The sequence below is a fragment of the Tachysurus fulvidraco genome, chromosome 6 (genome assembly GCF_022655615.1).
Source record: "Tachysurus fulvidraco isolate hzauxx_2018 chromosome 6, HZAU_PFXX_2.0, whole genome shotgun sequence".
Lineage (NCBI taxonomy): Eukaryota > Metazoa > Chordata > Actinopteri > Siluriformes > Bagridae > Tachysurus > Tachysurus fulvidraco.
In genome coordinates this window covers 11,230,777-11,245,754 of record NC_062523.1, presented here as the reverse complement: position 1 = coordinate 11,245,754, position 14,978 = coordinate 11,230,777, and the positions used below count along the sequence as shown (strand labels likewise).

At 38.8% G+C, this 14,978-nt stretch overlaps 1 protein-coding gene across 2 annotated transcripts; it reads right to left on the bottom strand.

The window, feature by feature from the left end:
* Positions 1-14: 14 nt before the first annotated feature.
* Positions 15-14,844, bottom strand: osbpl11 (oxysterol binding protein-like 11). Of its 2 annotated transcripts, none has more exons than XM_027164245.2 (13): positions 14,415-14,844; positions 13,216-13,284; positions 12,946-13,121; positions 12,416-12,495; positions 12,024-12,212; positions 11,583-11,781; positions 8,660-8,802; positions 6,621-6,761; positions 5,014-5,464; positions 4,322-4,508; positions 3,433-3,615; positions 2,198-2,351; positions 15-1,821 (listed from the first exon to the last, which is right to left on the bottom strand). In XM_027164245.2, the coding sequence occupies exons 1-13, from the start codon at positions 14,516-14,518 to the stop codon at positions 1,735-1,737; spliced, it is 2,163 nt and encodes a 720-aa protein (XP_027020046.1). In that variant the 5' UTR covers positions 14,519-14,844; the 3' UTR covers positions 15-1,734. The 2 variants fall into 2 exon arrangements, with proteins under 2 accessions (XP_027020046.1, XP_027020047.1); XM_027164246.2 differs by having other exon boundaries at positions 12,024-12,167.
* Positions 14,845-14,978: the final 134 nt, after the last annotated feature.

Below are 14,978 nucleotides of genomic sequence, written 5' to 3'. Positions count from 1 at the left end.
AACCAGAACCCTTGTCCTAATACATTATCAACTTTATTAGTTCATTCATTTCTTTTCTCAGGCTACCAGAAGGATAATTAAAACATCAGTGCAGTTCACAGCTCAGCTAGATACACACTTGAGGCTTGTTTGCAAACACAGATCACATAGTTTTAGACATTGTCAGGGAAGATACTCCACTGTAAGTGTCCTGTAACTTTGAATCTGCATTCTGAAAATCAACCCCCTAAGTGGAAAGCCAAGTGTGTGAATTAAAACACAGAAACCTTACAGAGCAAACAGACCGGGTGTCCTTGCCAAGATGCTGGGAAATGGGAGCATATCCGCACATACTCATAACGTGTTTCATAAAGAATGTGTTTGCAGGCATGAACAGGAGGAAGACCAACACAAATAAGGCACCACAAGTTTCTCAGCAAGACCAACCAGGGTTAAAGTAGAGCTTTCACATGAGATGCTCTTTACTTGTGCTCTGATAAACACATGCTCACTTAAACTGTCATCAATTAGAAGTAATGCAGCATTTAAAGTAAATGAACGTGGTTCCAGTCAAGCAGGAAATCACACACTTAATATTTTAGGTTATTCATTTTTCCACTGTTATGTGTGCTGGCTTTTATGGCTCAAAAACTAGATATCCACTGTGTCTTTCACATAAAGCTCTCTGTGGTTGATATCTGATTGCCTTTTAGACTGAAGAGTTTCAGTTAGAGAGGTAGAATTACATGAAAGAGAAATGAAATCTACAGACCCTTCACTGCAGGTGATTTGATTTTTATTTTCTGATCAAATTGCAATAATACTGTATGCCCCCGTTCTGATCGTTTGACATATTCACAGATATCAATAGAGAAGATTAATGGAGTCTGGTAACTGATGTATTCGTTCGAAGTTGTTTAAAAATCCTATAATCAAAGCAAGAAAATCTGTGCGCTTTCAAAACAAGAGAGCACTGTTTTGAAATCAGAGCAAGCCCCCACCTGAGCTATGATGAAACAGATAGGGAGGAAAGGTCAAGCAAGAGAAAGAAAAAAGCATTACCAATACTAATACAGCTCTCATCACCTCCCTTCAAACACTTGGCTAACCACTGTAGCATGAAACAAAGGCCAAACCAGCAAATTTGCTGTCATCATGGCTCCAGATGCTTGGTGGAATCAAGCTCTGGTGAAAAACAATGAGCTACTGCTTGTCATTTAGTCAAACATCTCCTGCACAAAACCTTAAAGATCTCCCTGATGATATTAAAATCATAATACATCAAATAAACCCCTCACATATTGGAAAAAAGGTTTGGCCATAATCTGGCCAGATAACAGCATTCTATAATAAGATCAAGAGAAGTTAATAAAGCATCCTCAAACACAGTCCTCACTTAAACACCTGTCAGACATCACCAAAATGTTCGCATGCTATTCACAACTCCTGTTAAGGCAACATCAACAAAAGATGCCTGTGTAGACTGGGATCCCTTGTGGATCAGAATGATTCACTGTGATTATACCCAAATCAAGGGATGCTAAATATGATCCGATTCAGGCAGTCCACTGCTCTCCACAAAGCATTATATCCATAACATTAGTAAGGAATCATAAGGAAGGGAGTCTTTGAATATGTATTTTAGTGTGTGTGTCTTGTGTGTGTGTGCCTCTTATTTATAAGAGTGTAGACCCCACAGGCAGACCCAGAGGGGGTCAGGCTCCTGCAGGTGAGGGATCAGGTTTGGAGCTCTGGTCAGGGGTTAGACTGAAGCGCTGCAGGTGAAGAGCTCCGTGCTGGAACACTTTTCCACAGTGGTTTGTGATACACCCAGCCTTCACCCTGGGTAAAAGAAGAAGGGGGGAAAGAAGATACATGCTTAGGTTCATTTTTAAGTACATTTTGCTTCTTCAATAAATAATCCATCTCATGTTAAAGACTCTAATCGTCCAATGCATGATTTTCATAACAGACTGAATAAACATCTAGGGGAAGCAAAACCACCAATGTAGGTCTATTTATAAAATGAACACTGATCAAGTTACTTCCATCATCTTAAATGGAAAAGTTAATTCAGTCTTGCATTCAGTATGATTCATGTCATTACACACACCACACTGCACACCACACCGAGCACAAAAGAGTTTTTTACTTTTAAGTAAAAAATTAAGTGCTTCTGTAACTAATAGATTGACTGTATGTTGATGAACTTGTTTACTTTTCTTTCAAAGTATTTGGTTCTCCATGGCGTCTCTGTCTCGTTGCGGTGTCTTTCCTCTTTCCTCTGTCTCTCCTCCAGGAAGCGCTTGTGTTCTGTGGCCTTTTCCATGTCTTTCTGTAGTAAGGATTCAGTCACATGCTGCCAAAGTCGCCTGGAGTAGGTGCAAATATGGCATGGGAAAACAGATGAAGTTCTTGCACATGACATTTCTATTAGGTGTGTTATGATACAGCACTATTCGAGTTAAGTGTATAAGAGTTTTGTTATTTCCAATATAAAGCTGGTATAGATTATATTTACATATTGTTTCCCCAGGACCATAGCACAACTAAACACTACAGTTGTACAGTACACAAGACTACATAAAGTGCAAATACACAACAGTATGAGAGAAGTGAGAGACATTCATTTTCACACTATTAAAGGAATTTTATTAGTTAAATATTATTTGTTCCATGTCATTTTGCACTGTGCATATTAATCTCATGCCTACAAGTACGGAATAATACATGCAGAACAAGAAAGATTACAGCATACTAAACAGTAAGCCTAAATCTTAAGGTAACAAATTGTCATGAATTATAATTTGTAAAGTAGTATGCATTTTTAAATCTGTTACTCTTATAATATTACATATTGCAATGTTATGAAAATACAAACTGTCACCTTTACTAAGAATTAGGTAATTGCTAAGGTAATTAGGTAACAGGAACTAAGGTAATTAGGTAACAGGAACTGCTCTTTAAGCTGTAGTCAGATAAAATTCCACAATATGGAGATATCAAGATAAATATAAGAACTTTACCTAAAGCTGTAAACATATGTGGGGTTTATCGTTGTGAGCTCACTAACTGTAGCTAACTAGTATACACATATATAGAAAACTAGGTTTACACTAGCTGCCTAAGGCTATGGCTTCACCCAATAAAGTAATAATGCAAATTACACAATGATTATAAATCAGATGATCCTGAAGAAAGAAAGAAAAAAAAGTCTTTCTTGTTCAGAAATAAACTATATAGCATTTTCAATTTCTCCACTATGCTCGAGTTCAATAACTAATAATTACTGATGAAGCAGAAAAGTGAATGTGCTTATGTACAATGTATGTAGCAGTATTCATATTACACATGTAGGCATGCAGTATACAATGTTGTACATTAATAAATACATTTATGATACAAAATATGAATGAACCACTGTGTGAAAGATAAATCCAGACAAATCCTCACCTGGACTCGTAAGGTCCTTGCTGCTCTTTGGGCCGCACTCGTTTCCTGGTGATGGGTAGCTTGAGGACATCTATGACGCGTGTCTCACTGTTACTGTACGTAAACTCGAGCACACCGTTCCACTCCCCCTGCACGCGACACACTACAGAGTTGGTGGGGTTGTGCTTCACCTCCGCGTTCACTCTGCATAACAAAAACACAGATCTTATTACAATCTGCATGCTCGGCTTTCACAACGGAAACATGTGCCACTTAAAAATAATAAAAAAAATAGGCAGAGTATGTCAGAGAGAGAGAGAGAGAGAGAGAGATACAAAGACAGACAGACAGACAGAGACAGACAGAGAGAGAGAGGAAGAGAGAGTGTGTGTGAGAGAGACAGAGAGAGAGACAGTGAGAGAAAGAGTGTGTGAGAGAGAGAGAGAGGGAGACAGAAAGACAGAGAGAGACAGAGAGTGCAGCATAAGAGCATGCAGAATGAAGATGAGCAGCTGGGTCTGTCTTGTCGAGAACTAATCTAACAAACAACAAGAACATTTCTATCACAACATTTTAGTGTTCTATTATGGTGTGATGTGCTGTTTTCTATACTGTCCTTTTAAAGCTTAAGCAAGTCTTTAAAAAAAAAACACAACCTTAGAATACAAGAAAATAAGATCTAAAATGTGCTTAAATAAATTGTGCAATAGCAAGTAAAAGGTGATGAGTAACATACTTTGGAAATGACTTACGAGAAACTTCTGAGGGATTGTGTTCACTATGACTCACATCACAGTTTTTGCAGTTTTTACCCATTTGGTTTTGCCCCTTAGCTTACTGCAGACAGTACACTGTAATGCAAACTGACAGCGGAGTCAATTAAAGTGTAATGTGACCTCGTGTTACTGACCTATGCAGCTTGCCCCCATAGAAAGGCTTGGTTTGGAAGGTGATTGCTGCACTATAGCCTGTCTTGGCGCAGTTGACGTTGACCTTTCCGCCCAGCTCCACCCAGGGCACAGTGAGGATGGAGCGGGCATAGGCAGATGGCAGAGTGAACGTGTACTCTTCGCCATGCTCCAACAGGTGCAAATTACCTGAGAAACCCCAACCCCAACACACTCAGTGGATTCCAGAACACTGCAAAATCTAACATTCAATTAATCATGCACAGACTAACCAACTGTAACACCAGCTCCCTGTACACAAATGAAATGAATACATTTCATAATTTAAAAGCTAAGAGCTATTCTGTCTGTCAGAGCACTGAAAAAAGCTTAAATGGTGGTTTAAATATTTTTACATTGGTATATTACTGCTAAAAATTATTACATCTTAGCAAGGTGAAATATCTAGAATATAGTCAGTGTTATATAGTATTTCTTATAAGACTTCAATAAAACAAATAGAAAGTTATTAAACTATTTCTAGATAGACAGATTTGACTATATTCAAGATATTTTCACTCACTATAAAGCACAAGATGTATATTTTTTAAATATCTGGGCTCATCTCAGATTCAAACAAACATTTTAAAATTTTTATTCTTAAGTGGATAAAATAAAAACAGTACATTGGAGTACATCGGGCAAACTGCCTTACCCTCTCCAATCATGGACACACCAATAGACATGCCCATGAACTTGCTTTTGGTCCACACGTGTGTGTTTACACACATTTGCCTCTCCTGGCATTCAGCGTAGAAGCCCGAGACAGGTGGATGGTGGGACACCTGCTCAGCCACGAATCTCACATTATAGCAGTCTGAGGCACTGGAGCTCTCTTTCTGAACGCTTCCTTGAGACTCTGCCGTCTTTGGCACGCTCCAGGAGCAGTGGAATGTTTCGCCAATGATTGGGTTGTAGGGCTTCTTGGCAATCGCGCCCTTGCGGCCCTCGTGAAAGGAAGTGAGGTAATATTCCACAAATCTGATCATACGGTCCATTGGACTAGTGCCATCTGTGATGGCCACAAAAAGGTCTGGGTGTGACATGAAGTCTGCATACATCTCCAGCAGAGAGCGCTTCTCAAGGATAAAGGTAGGAAGGACCACCTACAAAGAGGGAGTGCAATACCGCATTATGTAAACGCAAACAAAATATAAAAAAGTATCATTATGCACGACAAAACAACAGGTGATACAGTGTTAGTTCATTAAGTTTTGACATTCACAACGCATCTCTTTCCTTGTTAACAAATGTATCCCTCAGATTCTCCTGTACTGCTCAACTTATCCCTCCTTTCAACTTCTATTGTCTTACCTTATCTTTAGAATGCAGATGGACAACCACTTCTCACAACTCAATCCTTACCTTCACTCAGTCTATATTACAGCCTGCTCCAATTATTAATGCTCATTCATAAGTGTTTTGTACCAGAGATGAGTCCTTGAGTTTGCTACTTGAGTTTGAGTCTCACTTAAATCGCATAAAGACAGACTGCAGACTTGACTTCATCCTTTATGACTCTCTTTATGACTCTTCAGTTGGCCGCATCCAGAAATCTTTCCATGATTACAATGATTTTGTAGTTGCTTTTTTTATTTACTTATCTTGGCGTACCCCACAATGCCCATTCCCGACCAAAACCACTGGCACAGGTTTACCTAAAACATGACAGCTAAAGATTAGAACAAAGTCCCCTGGTCTTTTTCCAGTCTTCAGCTGTCATGTTTCAGTGATCCTCTGCCCACTATAGCGTCAGATTCCTGTTTTTGGCTGACACGGAGTAGAACCCTGTATGGTTTTCTGAGTTTCGTTGTACATTGTTTTTTTTTTTAGAGACAAATGGATTTAAAAGATTTACTTGTTAAAACTTAATGCTCCTTTATGTGGAGTACAATTTTTTTTTTTACATTTCAGACTGCTCTTCTATAAAAAAAAGGTGTTAAATATATTACTGAAAACATAGTTACCTGCACACTACTGTTTTCCCTTTACTGTGAACAATACTGTTCTTTACCGCTGACATACAGCTAAAGTTCCCATATAAAAAGATTCAGTTAACTTAGGACTTGACTTAAAAACTCAAGCTTAAGGACTTGAGACATGATCGGCAATTGCATTTTATTACAAGTGACTTGTACGTGTGTATACTGTATGAAATTTACTCATTGTAACCATATTTCACTTGCTTTAAAGTATGATGCATATTTATTTTATTTTTTAAAAATTTGTTTATGCTTGATATTGTCTGGTCAGTTGGCTCACCCTGGTAAGGTCCATGCCCAGTTTGAGCTGAGAGAGAAGATGCAAGATGACACTACGTTCTTCCTCCACTGCTCCCAAGTCCTCTTCCTCAGCTGTCAAAGAATCTTCTTGCTCTTCTTCCGTATCAATGTCTTCCTGCTCCTAGATTACACATTCATACTTGTTAACGTTATATTAAACAACCAAATGTTTGTGTGGGAAGCGGATATTTCTTATGGTATTAATATTCTCTAAAGGTTTCTCACACAGATAGCATGTAGACAGACTATATAAAGTGGTTATTTTTAATGCTGCTGGCAAATGTCCACATGCTATTATTTAAAAAGGGCTTTTACGTCATTATTTCTTATTTTTCTTTCTCTTATTCATATAGTTTACGAATAAGAGCAATGAAAGACACACAGTAAGGCAACTCCAACTGGAACAATTTTAAACCTTTCTTTAAGCCCACCATAATCTTTGCAGTCAGAAAACCTCTTGATACAATGATCACTATGGTATACCTACAGTATACTTTCCTTTCTCCCATCTTTAAGGCCTCCTACAGAAAGGTGTTGTTTCAAGTTACAATCATGAATTCACTCTTCATTCACATGAGAGGACATTTACATTGAAAATTCAAGCTAGACCTGTCTCATGTTCTGGCTTATGACACAGTGATTGCTTTGCTTCATCCATCGTACCTAACAGTAGTCTTTTTCTGTTTACAAGTGTAGAATTTAAGCCAAAATCAATCCAATTTACATGCATGTAATCCACTTCTAGTCACTTAGGTATACATATTAAAATTTACTACAGGTTTTCAATGAGCGATGTGACACATCTTGATCAGAAGGGCTCAGGCAGTGACTTGGCCTGAGGTTAGTATACTGACTCCGTTTCCTGTAACAAAACTGACTGCGGGAAATGTTCCAAATACAGCTCTTGCCCACACCCTTCACTCCAGATGTTCGTGACACTTGAAGACAAAACTGGATTCGACTGCTGACCTTTTCTTTGGCAAGAAATAGCTGCAACTAGGTATTTGAGATCAGGTGTGCAATGGCGCTCGGACCACTTGCAATGAAAACCTGCGATGAACTAAAGTACTAAGCTCCGGCATTGTATGAATGAATGTACATCTAATTAACCTAATACATACACAATACAACACAAGAAAAAATTCTGATAGCACATTGATTCATACTGTATGAATCATCAACTAATTCACTTGGCAGAGATGTGCGTTTATTTCTTGGAATTGCTTTCATGATAAATTAAACTCACGCTCATATGAGAAAGTCTGTCGTAAGAGGATAATCATATCCATACCCAGAATAGCCAGGTCACCTTGCTCATTAAGACGTAACAGCAGAAACAGAAACGACTAAAAGCAAGCAGAATGTTTAAACCTAATCGGTTATTGTCTTAAATGTACGTTACATTACACGTAAAAAAACAGAAACTGTTAACTACACTTGTGGATTTCATTTGGACAAAATGAGAGGCTAAAAATGAAAAGAAAGACGGTATTCCATTCCATTGTATAGTGAATTTGTTTACATTTCCACAATGGTTCACCAAAATGCAAATTAAATCATGCAGCTCAATTCATGGCTTTAAAACAAAACACACAGTCATATGGAATGTCTGTCTTATATCGACTTTCAGTCCAACTGATATAACCAATTTAAGCAAGAGGCTGCAGCTTGCCTGTGTCTATTGTATTACTTTTCCAGTAACAGGCTGCTCCATTGAACCATAACCCTCTCCACCCAAGTTTCATCTTTCTGACAAGACTAATGTAAGTTTAATTCCAAGACAAACTCATTCAAAGAGCAGCTGCAAATAAGAATGCAGGGCTAGTAGTGGGAGGTTTAATCTAATCCTTGATTGTAATCCAAATTGTACCACTATAACATTAAATCATATAACACACACACACACACACACACACACACAGCTGTTGCTACGTACATAATTTTTCTGTAGCAAAAAATAAATTATAAAAAATAAATTACAGAAAATATATGTCAGAAATAGTTTAAAGCCTTTATTACCCCAGCAATGTCACAGGAGTCCATTTCAGCAGGTTCTACAGCTGTGTCTTGTGTTTTGGTGCTGTCTTTGGTGATGCTAGCCAGTGTTCCACCATTCTTCAGCACGTCTGGCAGTTTGGGTTCCAGCCATTCGATGGTCGGCCCTGCAGGGCAAACGGAGCCTTGTTCAAAGCTGCTCATGTCAGCAGACCCTACATGCAGTGGCAATGGGCCAACAACAGCCTCAGCCACAACTAAAGCCGCAGGTGTCCGATCCCCTACCAACTGTCCTGAAGTTCACATTCGCAACCCAAGCCCAGGGGTCAACGCCTGCATGTAGAACTGTGCAATACAGATTTGTTGATTTTTTGCTAAGAAGAAGATTCTTACAACTTCTGCTTCATTACAACCAGTATAATCTTATAAGGGAATCCTGACCTCTTAATCTTACTGGATCTACAGAGCAACTAAAATACTGATACACCCCACTGACTGCTGGCCAGTTCGTATGTTCCTTCTCTTTTAGAGGGCTATAAAATATGTATGCTTGGCAAGTGGATCAAATTCAGTTCTGTGTAGAAGGTGTGCAGACGTACTGGACCACCGGAACCCATCTCATAACATCACTAGCCACTTAGGTACAAGATATTTTCATTTAATGGAAATTTGGAGCAAAATAAGCTGCTTATTCATGTTAGCTGAAGAAAACTTTGACAGAAGATCACTTTATGCATTAATAACATGGTTTCATGACAAGCAGCACAGGAGCATCGTTTGCGGAAGCTGGCGAAGAACGCTCATGGGTGACTCCCCCAAAGCTCTGGTTACCTTCTCTGGCCTATCAGAGGGAGATTCTATTCCTCATTCATTATGCAGCTTTATTCCACTCCATGGCCAGGACCACAGGTCATAAATACTACAAGAACATGACCTTGGATTAACTGATTTGCTACCAGCGACACACAATACGTGTACAGTAAAAATGTAAATCAGTGCTGTTTCTTTAATGCGTGTCACTATAAAATGTAAGGCTTTCTGCTGCCATGCCAGGTACTTCAAGTTACCATAAATGCCTTGACCAAATACAAGATTTAATGTCAATAGGTAGGGTCAGGAGCACACTGCTCTGTAGAGTTTCTCCACACATCCGATTAAGCTATTGATTAAGCTCTGTAATGCAGTGATTCCTTAAAATGAGAGAAACACTTTTATTCAGTGCACACTAAACTTTAAACAAGAGAGATATGTGGTTATTGTATCGTATAATATAATGTTATTTATGTCGGAACTTTTGAGAGTCACAAACAGCTAGAACCAAATTCCACGTGCGTGTCAACACACTTGGCCAATAATTCTGATTCAGATTCAACACCGTTGTATTATTTAATTTTTCAAAAAAAAAAAAAAAAAAAAGCAGCAATTTTCCAAAAGATTTAAATGGAAATATGGTTTTTGCACTTGATAACATTGTTGCCAACATACATAGTGTCTCTTGAAAGTTTGTGAATCCTTTAGAAAGTCCTATATTTCTGCATAAATAGGACCTAAACATCATCAGATTAAAAAACATGTCCTAAAAGTAAACAAAGTGAACACAGTCAAACAAATGAGGCAACAATATTATATTTCTTCATTTAATTATTGAGAAAAATGATCCAGCATCACATATCTGTGACTTGCATACTTTTCTTTCAGTAGCTGTTGTAAGCCCTTGTGCAGCAATAACTGTAAGTAAAGTTTACGGTAACATTTGATCGGTCCTACACAACAGCTTAAAAGAATTGTATTCCATTCCACGTACAGAAGAGCTTCAACACTGGGATTTTATTGAGTGTCATCACATAAACTGCTTCCGTCAGGTCCACAATTTGTCCTTTGGATTAAAGTCAGGACATTGACTTGGCCATTCTAAAACATTATCTTTGTTCCTCTTTAATCATTTTTTGGTAGACAGATTTGGGTGCTTGTGCTTGTTGTATGACCCATTTTTTTTTTAGATTCAGTTCATGGGCAGATGTCTTGCCATTTTAATTTAGAATTCACTGGCATAACTCTGAATACACTGTTCCATAAATGATGGCAAGCTGTCCTGGCCCAGATGCAGCAATAAAGGCCAGAAAGCTTGATACTACCACCACTATGTTTCACAGACCGTATAAGGTTCTTATGCTGAAATTCAGTATTTTCATTTTTCCAAAAATAATGGTTCTCATTTTAAAACAAAAGTTTTCTTTTGGTCTCATTCCTCTACAAATTATTTTTCCACTAGTCCTCTGGTTTGTCCATGTGATCTTTAGCAAACTTCATGGGCAGCAATGTCCTTTTTGGATAATGGCTTTTCCCTTGGACTACGAGTCCAAACACTTAAGAAAGGATTTTGTAAGGATTTTTCCAGCCTGATGAGCAACAATAACTCTTTTTCTGAAGTCCTCAGAAATCTCCAAACACACATCAGTAACTTGAACATCTCAGTTCTTTAAATAAAATTGGACACTCATGGACACCTGATTGTCATCTCATTATATTAAATCAGATGGACTTTAATTTGACTTTGAAATTAAGTACTAAACCTAGAGGTTTACATACTTTTGCCTCTCACAGATATAAAATATTGAAACATTTTTCTGGGTCATATTTATGTAGAAATATAGAAATTTCTAAATGATTCACAAACGTTCAAGTGACACTATATGTAAAGCTGAGTGATTTAAAATACAGAATAAAGAGTAAGTGGAAGGCGGCTATTGTTGGAAAACATACAATTTCTTATGAATTTTATTTACAAACAAACAAATGAACGAACGAACGAACAAACAAATAAATGAGAAATATTTGGATAGAGTTGTGCTTCATTTCATGTACTATCTCAAATATGATGCATCTTGACATGTATACACTTTACAGAGTGTACGTGCACTGTTAAAACAATGAACAATGTCAGTACCTCCAAGTGGAACTCTGTGCCGAGCCACTTGTTGAAGCTGCAGGATGTGAAGGCAGTCATTAAGGCAAGTCATTGTGGCCAGAGAGGTGGCTTTAAGGAGCAGGAGGTCCTGATCAAGTGGAGAGGGATTGTGACTTGCCGGCAGGCCCTCAATGCACTGTACCAGGTCTCTGTGCTGGTCCTGCGCCTGGGTCATCATCTGCCCAAACATTTACACAGAACTTTACTAAAAGACCTGAGCACACTGTTAATCTCCAAACTTTACAGAGAAATTCATGCATAATAAATGGGATGCATCACTTAATGTTCCCCAATGTAAGTCATCACAGCCATAGGTACTCTAATGTGTGTCCTTTTTACTCTAGAATACTTTAAACTCCATAAATATGGTCTCACCCTTTTTACTCTAGAATACTTTAAGCTCCATAAATATGGTCTCACCTCACGAGCCTCAACCAGGTGGTCACGCAGCACAGAATGCTTGCTGGAGTAGTTGGAGGAGCCACGCTGGAGCTGGGAGAGACCCAACAGGGAGCCGGTGTTATGGCTGATTTTGCGCTGGGACGCCGGGGAACTGGAACTGCCCTGAGAGGCCGCGGACAGACTGCGAGTCTTTAGTGGTGGGTTAGTCTTCAGGATAAAAGCAAAATGCATAATACTGGCCACAGTGCATGCACACACATGCAAATAGGAAAACAGACCTTGCACACACTTGAACAAAAATTCTGCCATTAACATTATTTTGACCTGTGAATTTGCCAAAATGTTCTGAGCCAAGTTGTGGTGTGTTTCAGGAAAATATACTCTACTTTTCTTATTTACTATACTCTCACCTTGCCCATGGCTTCAGTGTGGTGCTGTGTGCAGATCTGCAACCTGCTTACCCAGTGCTGTCTCTCTTTAGCATCAGTAGCTGAAAGTAGCATTAATAAGGGGCTCATTATACACTGAATCTATACAGGCTATAAAAGATATAAATAAGTAGTAAAAAAAAACCATATTAATAATATATAAGAAGCAATATGATTCCTATAAATAAGTTACTTAATGTCGAAGGACCCGATGTCCATCAGTTGTTGAGCTAGTGTTCTACTCTAATAGTGAGAGGAAGTATTGAATTTTCCAGTACTGTTTCACTTCACCTTGCACTTAGTGAGCTGTGCAAAATCAGCTGACTAAGAAGTTTTAAAGTAAAAAAACATTTCATCATATGTCTGGGATTCACCCTGTTCGGGTTTTTTTTTAATTCCATCTTTGTTTCCTGTCTCAGCTCTGCCTCATGCTTAGAATGTGTGTCCAGGTGTGGTTATTTTTCAATTAGTTATTTCATGGCTAAAAGAACTGGAGAGAAAGAGAGAGATACCTCTGAGTTTGTACTGCTCCCCGCTGATGGCATTGACAGTGAAAGTGTGCGAGTCCTCGTCGCTCGGGGAAATGACTGCACCTGCTAAAGGCAACGTGCCCCTGGGCTTCTGGTGCCGTGATTGCTCATTCACAAAATACTCCAGCAGCCCTGCCTCGTTGTTTAGTACGAAGAACCTACAGACAGCACAGAAAGCCAAGTCAGTGGTGCACCTGGACCAGGATTGAGAACCTGTGGTTTCTTTGATTATTATTTCAGGAAGGTACTCACCGGTACTGCCATCCTGTTACCAGATTTGTGTACTTCATTAAATATCCGGCTACATTTTCCATGTGATCACTACAAAAAAATGGAGAAGAGGAAAAACAAGCAATAATAATAGTAACAATAATATATTAAATAATACCAGTGACAGAAAAATAAAACAATTTGTAAATTGCAATAATAAAAATCAGTGACAGATATTGATACTTTAATCAGTTCATTATAAAAATCAACCAAGTTCATAAAATGCCCTGGCTGTAATACACTAGATCACCAAAGTTTGGACACTTGACCACTGTGGGGATTTAAGATCAAGAGCATTAGTAAGGTCAGACAATGATGTTAAGTGTGGGGTGACCATTCCAGTTTATCCCAATGTTTAGTGGTGCCGAGGCCAGCGCTCTGTGCAGGACACAAGAGTTCGTCCGACTGTGACGCATCATGTATTCACTGAGCTTAGATAGCACACAGGGGCCCTGACATACTGTTAAATATTTTGGCCTCTTAGCTCTTAAGGAAATTGTAGACCTACAGCATAAAGAGACATCCTATACAATTCTGTTTCCAACATTGCACCAACAGTTTAGGGAAAAAAAACATAGGTGTGATGGTCAGGTGTCCAGAAACATTTGGTCATATAGTGAAACTTTATATAATCATTTACATCTAAATAGAGGTCTATATATTTTTGTTTGCGCTTGCTAGCGCTCTCTCTCTGTCTGTCTGTCTGTCTGTCTGTCTGTCTGTCTCTCTCTCTCTGTCTCTCTCACTCTCTCTCTCTCTGTGTGTGTGTGTGTGTGTCTCTCTCTCTCTCTCTCTCTCCCTCTCGGTCTCTCTCTCACTCAGTCTCTCCCTCACTCACGCACAACATCTCAGTTATGGATGTTACTTATTAGTTAAACTTGTGATAGGTGTGCAGGACAGAGAGGTTCTTCAGGACCAGGGCTGGGAACCTCTGCTTGTAAAACACACTTGTAATAAAAACAAGCAATCAAGATTCATAGCTTTTTTTTCATATTTATAATTTTCACAATGGGAATAATTTCCCCGTTATACAACGTTTAAAAGCTTGACACTATTGTGACACACCCTGCTGATAACAAGTGATTAATTTCATGCTGAGTCTATGGACGTCAGCTTGCTAATGTCTAACTAGCCTCGCCATCACAAACCAGGTACAAACCCCTAAGACAGAAAAAACTCACCTGTACTGCCAACTTTTCGAGGTCGTCCTGAACGAGCTCTGTGTGTGAACATCGAGCTTGCCTTCACTTTCAGAAATTCGCATTCCTGCTGTTTCTACTTGCATTGTCGTTAGCTTAGCTTAGCTCAGTTTAGCTTAGCTTAGCTTTGCTAGCTAGATGTGGCCTCTGACAGGAGACTAGCAGAGATTAGACAGATATGAGCTTCAAGCTAACGCTAAAGCAAGCCATTTATCTGTCAACCTAAACATTTATAGACTACTGTCGATAGCGAAACACAGCCTGGATGATTTACACCCATCAACGCCTTCATTCTACACGTATTAAGCTCTTAAATATAATCAAAACTGTTGTGAAGAAAATGTTGTTTATGCTCAGTTCAGCCCTGTTCTACCATGACAGGACACAAGGTGATCACGTGACATGGGGTAACTTTCAAATACCTCTACACTACTCTACTTTAGTGCACTAACAAGGGTATAAATAAAAAGGGCTTTATGTACCGCCCTACTTTAGAATTTAGAATACTAGGAACTTCTGAACTATGGTTCTCTCACTGTGGGGTTG

Bases quoted from the DNA above. Each gene is read 5' to 3' on its own strand.
- osbpl11 (XM_027164245.2), bottom strand. From the start codon at position 14,518: ATGCAAGTAGAAACAGCAGGAATGCGAATTTCTGAAAGTGAAGGCAAG. The intron at 8,803-11,582 runs GTACTGACATTG...TTTGCCCTGCAG, and splicing joins GCACAGAGTTCCACTTGGAG to GGCCGACCATCGAATGGCTG. The intron at 1,822-2,197 runs GTAAACAAGTTC...TCTTTTACCCAG, and splicing joins CCAAATACTTTGAAAGAAAA to GGTGAAGGCTGGGTGTATCA.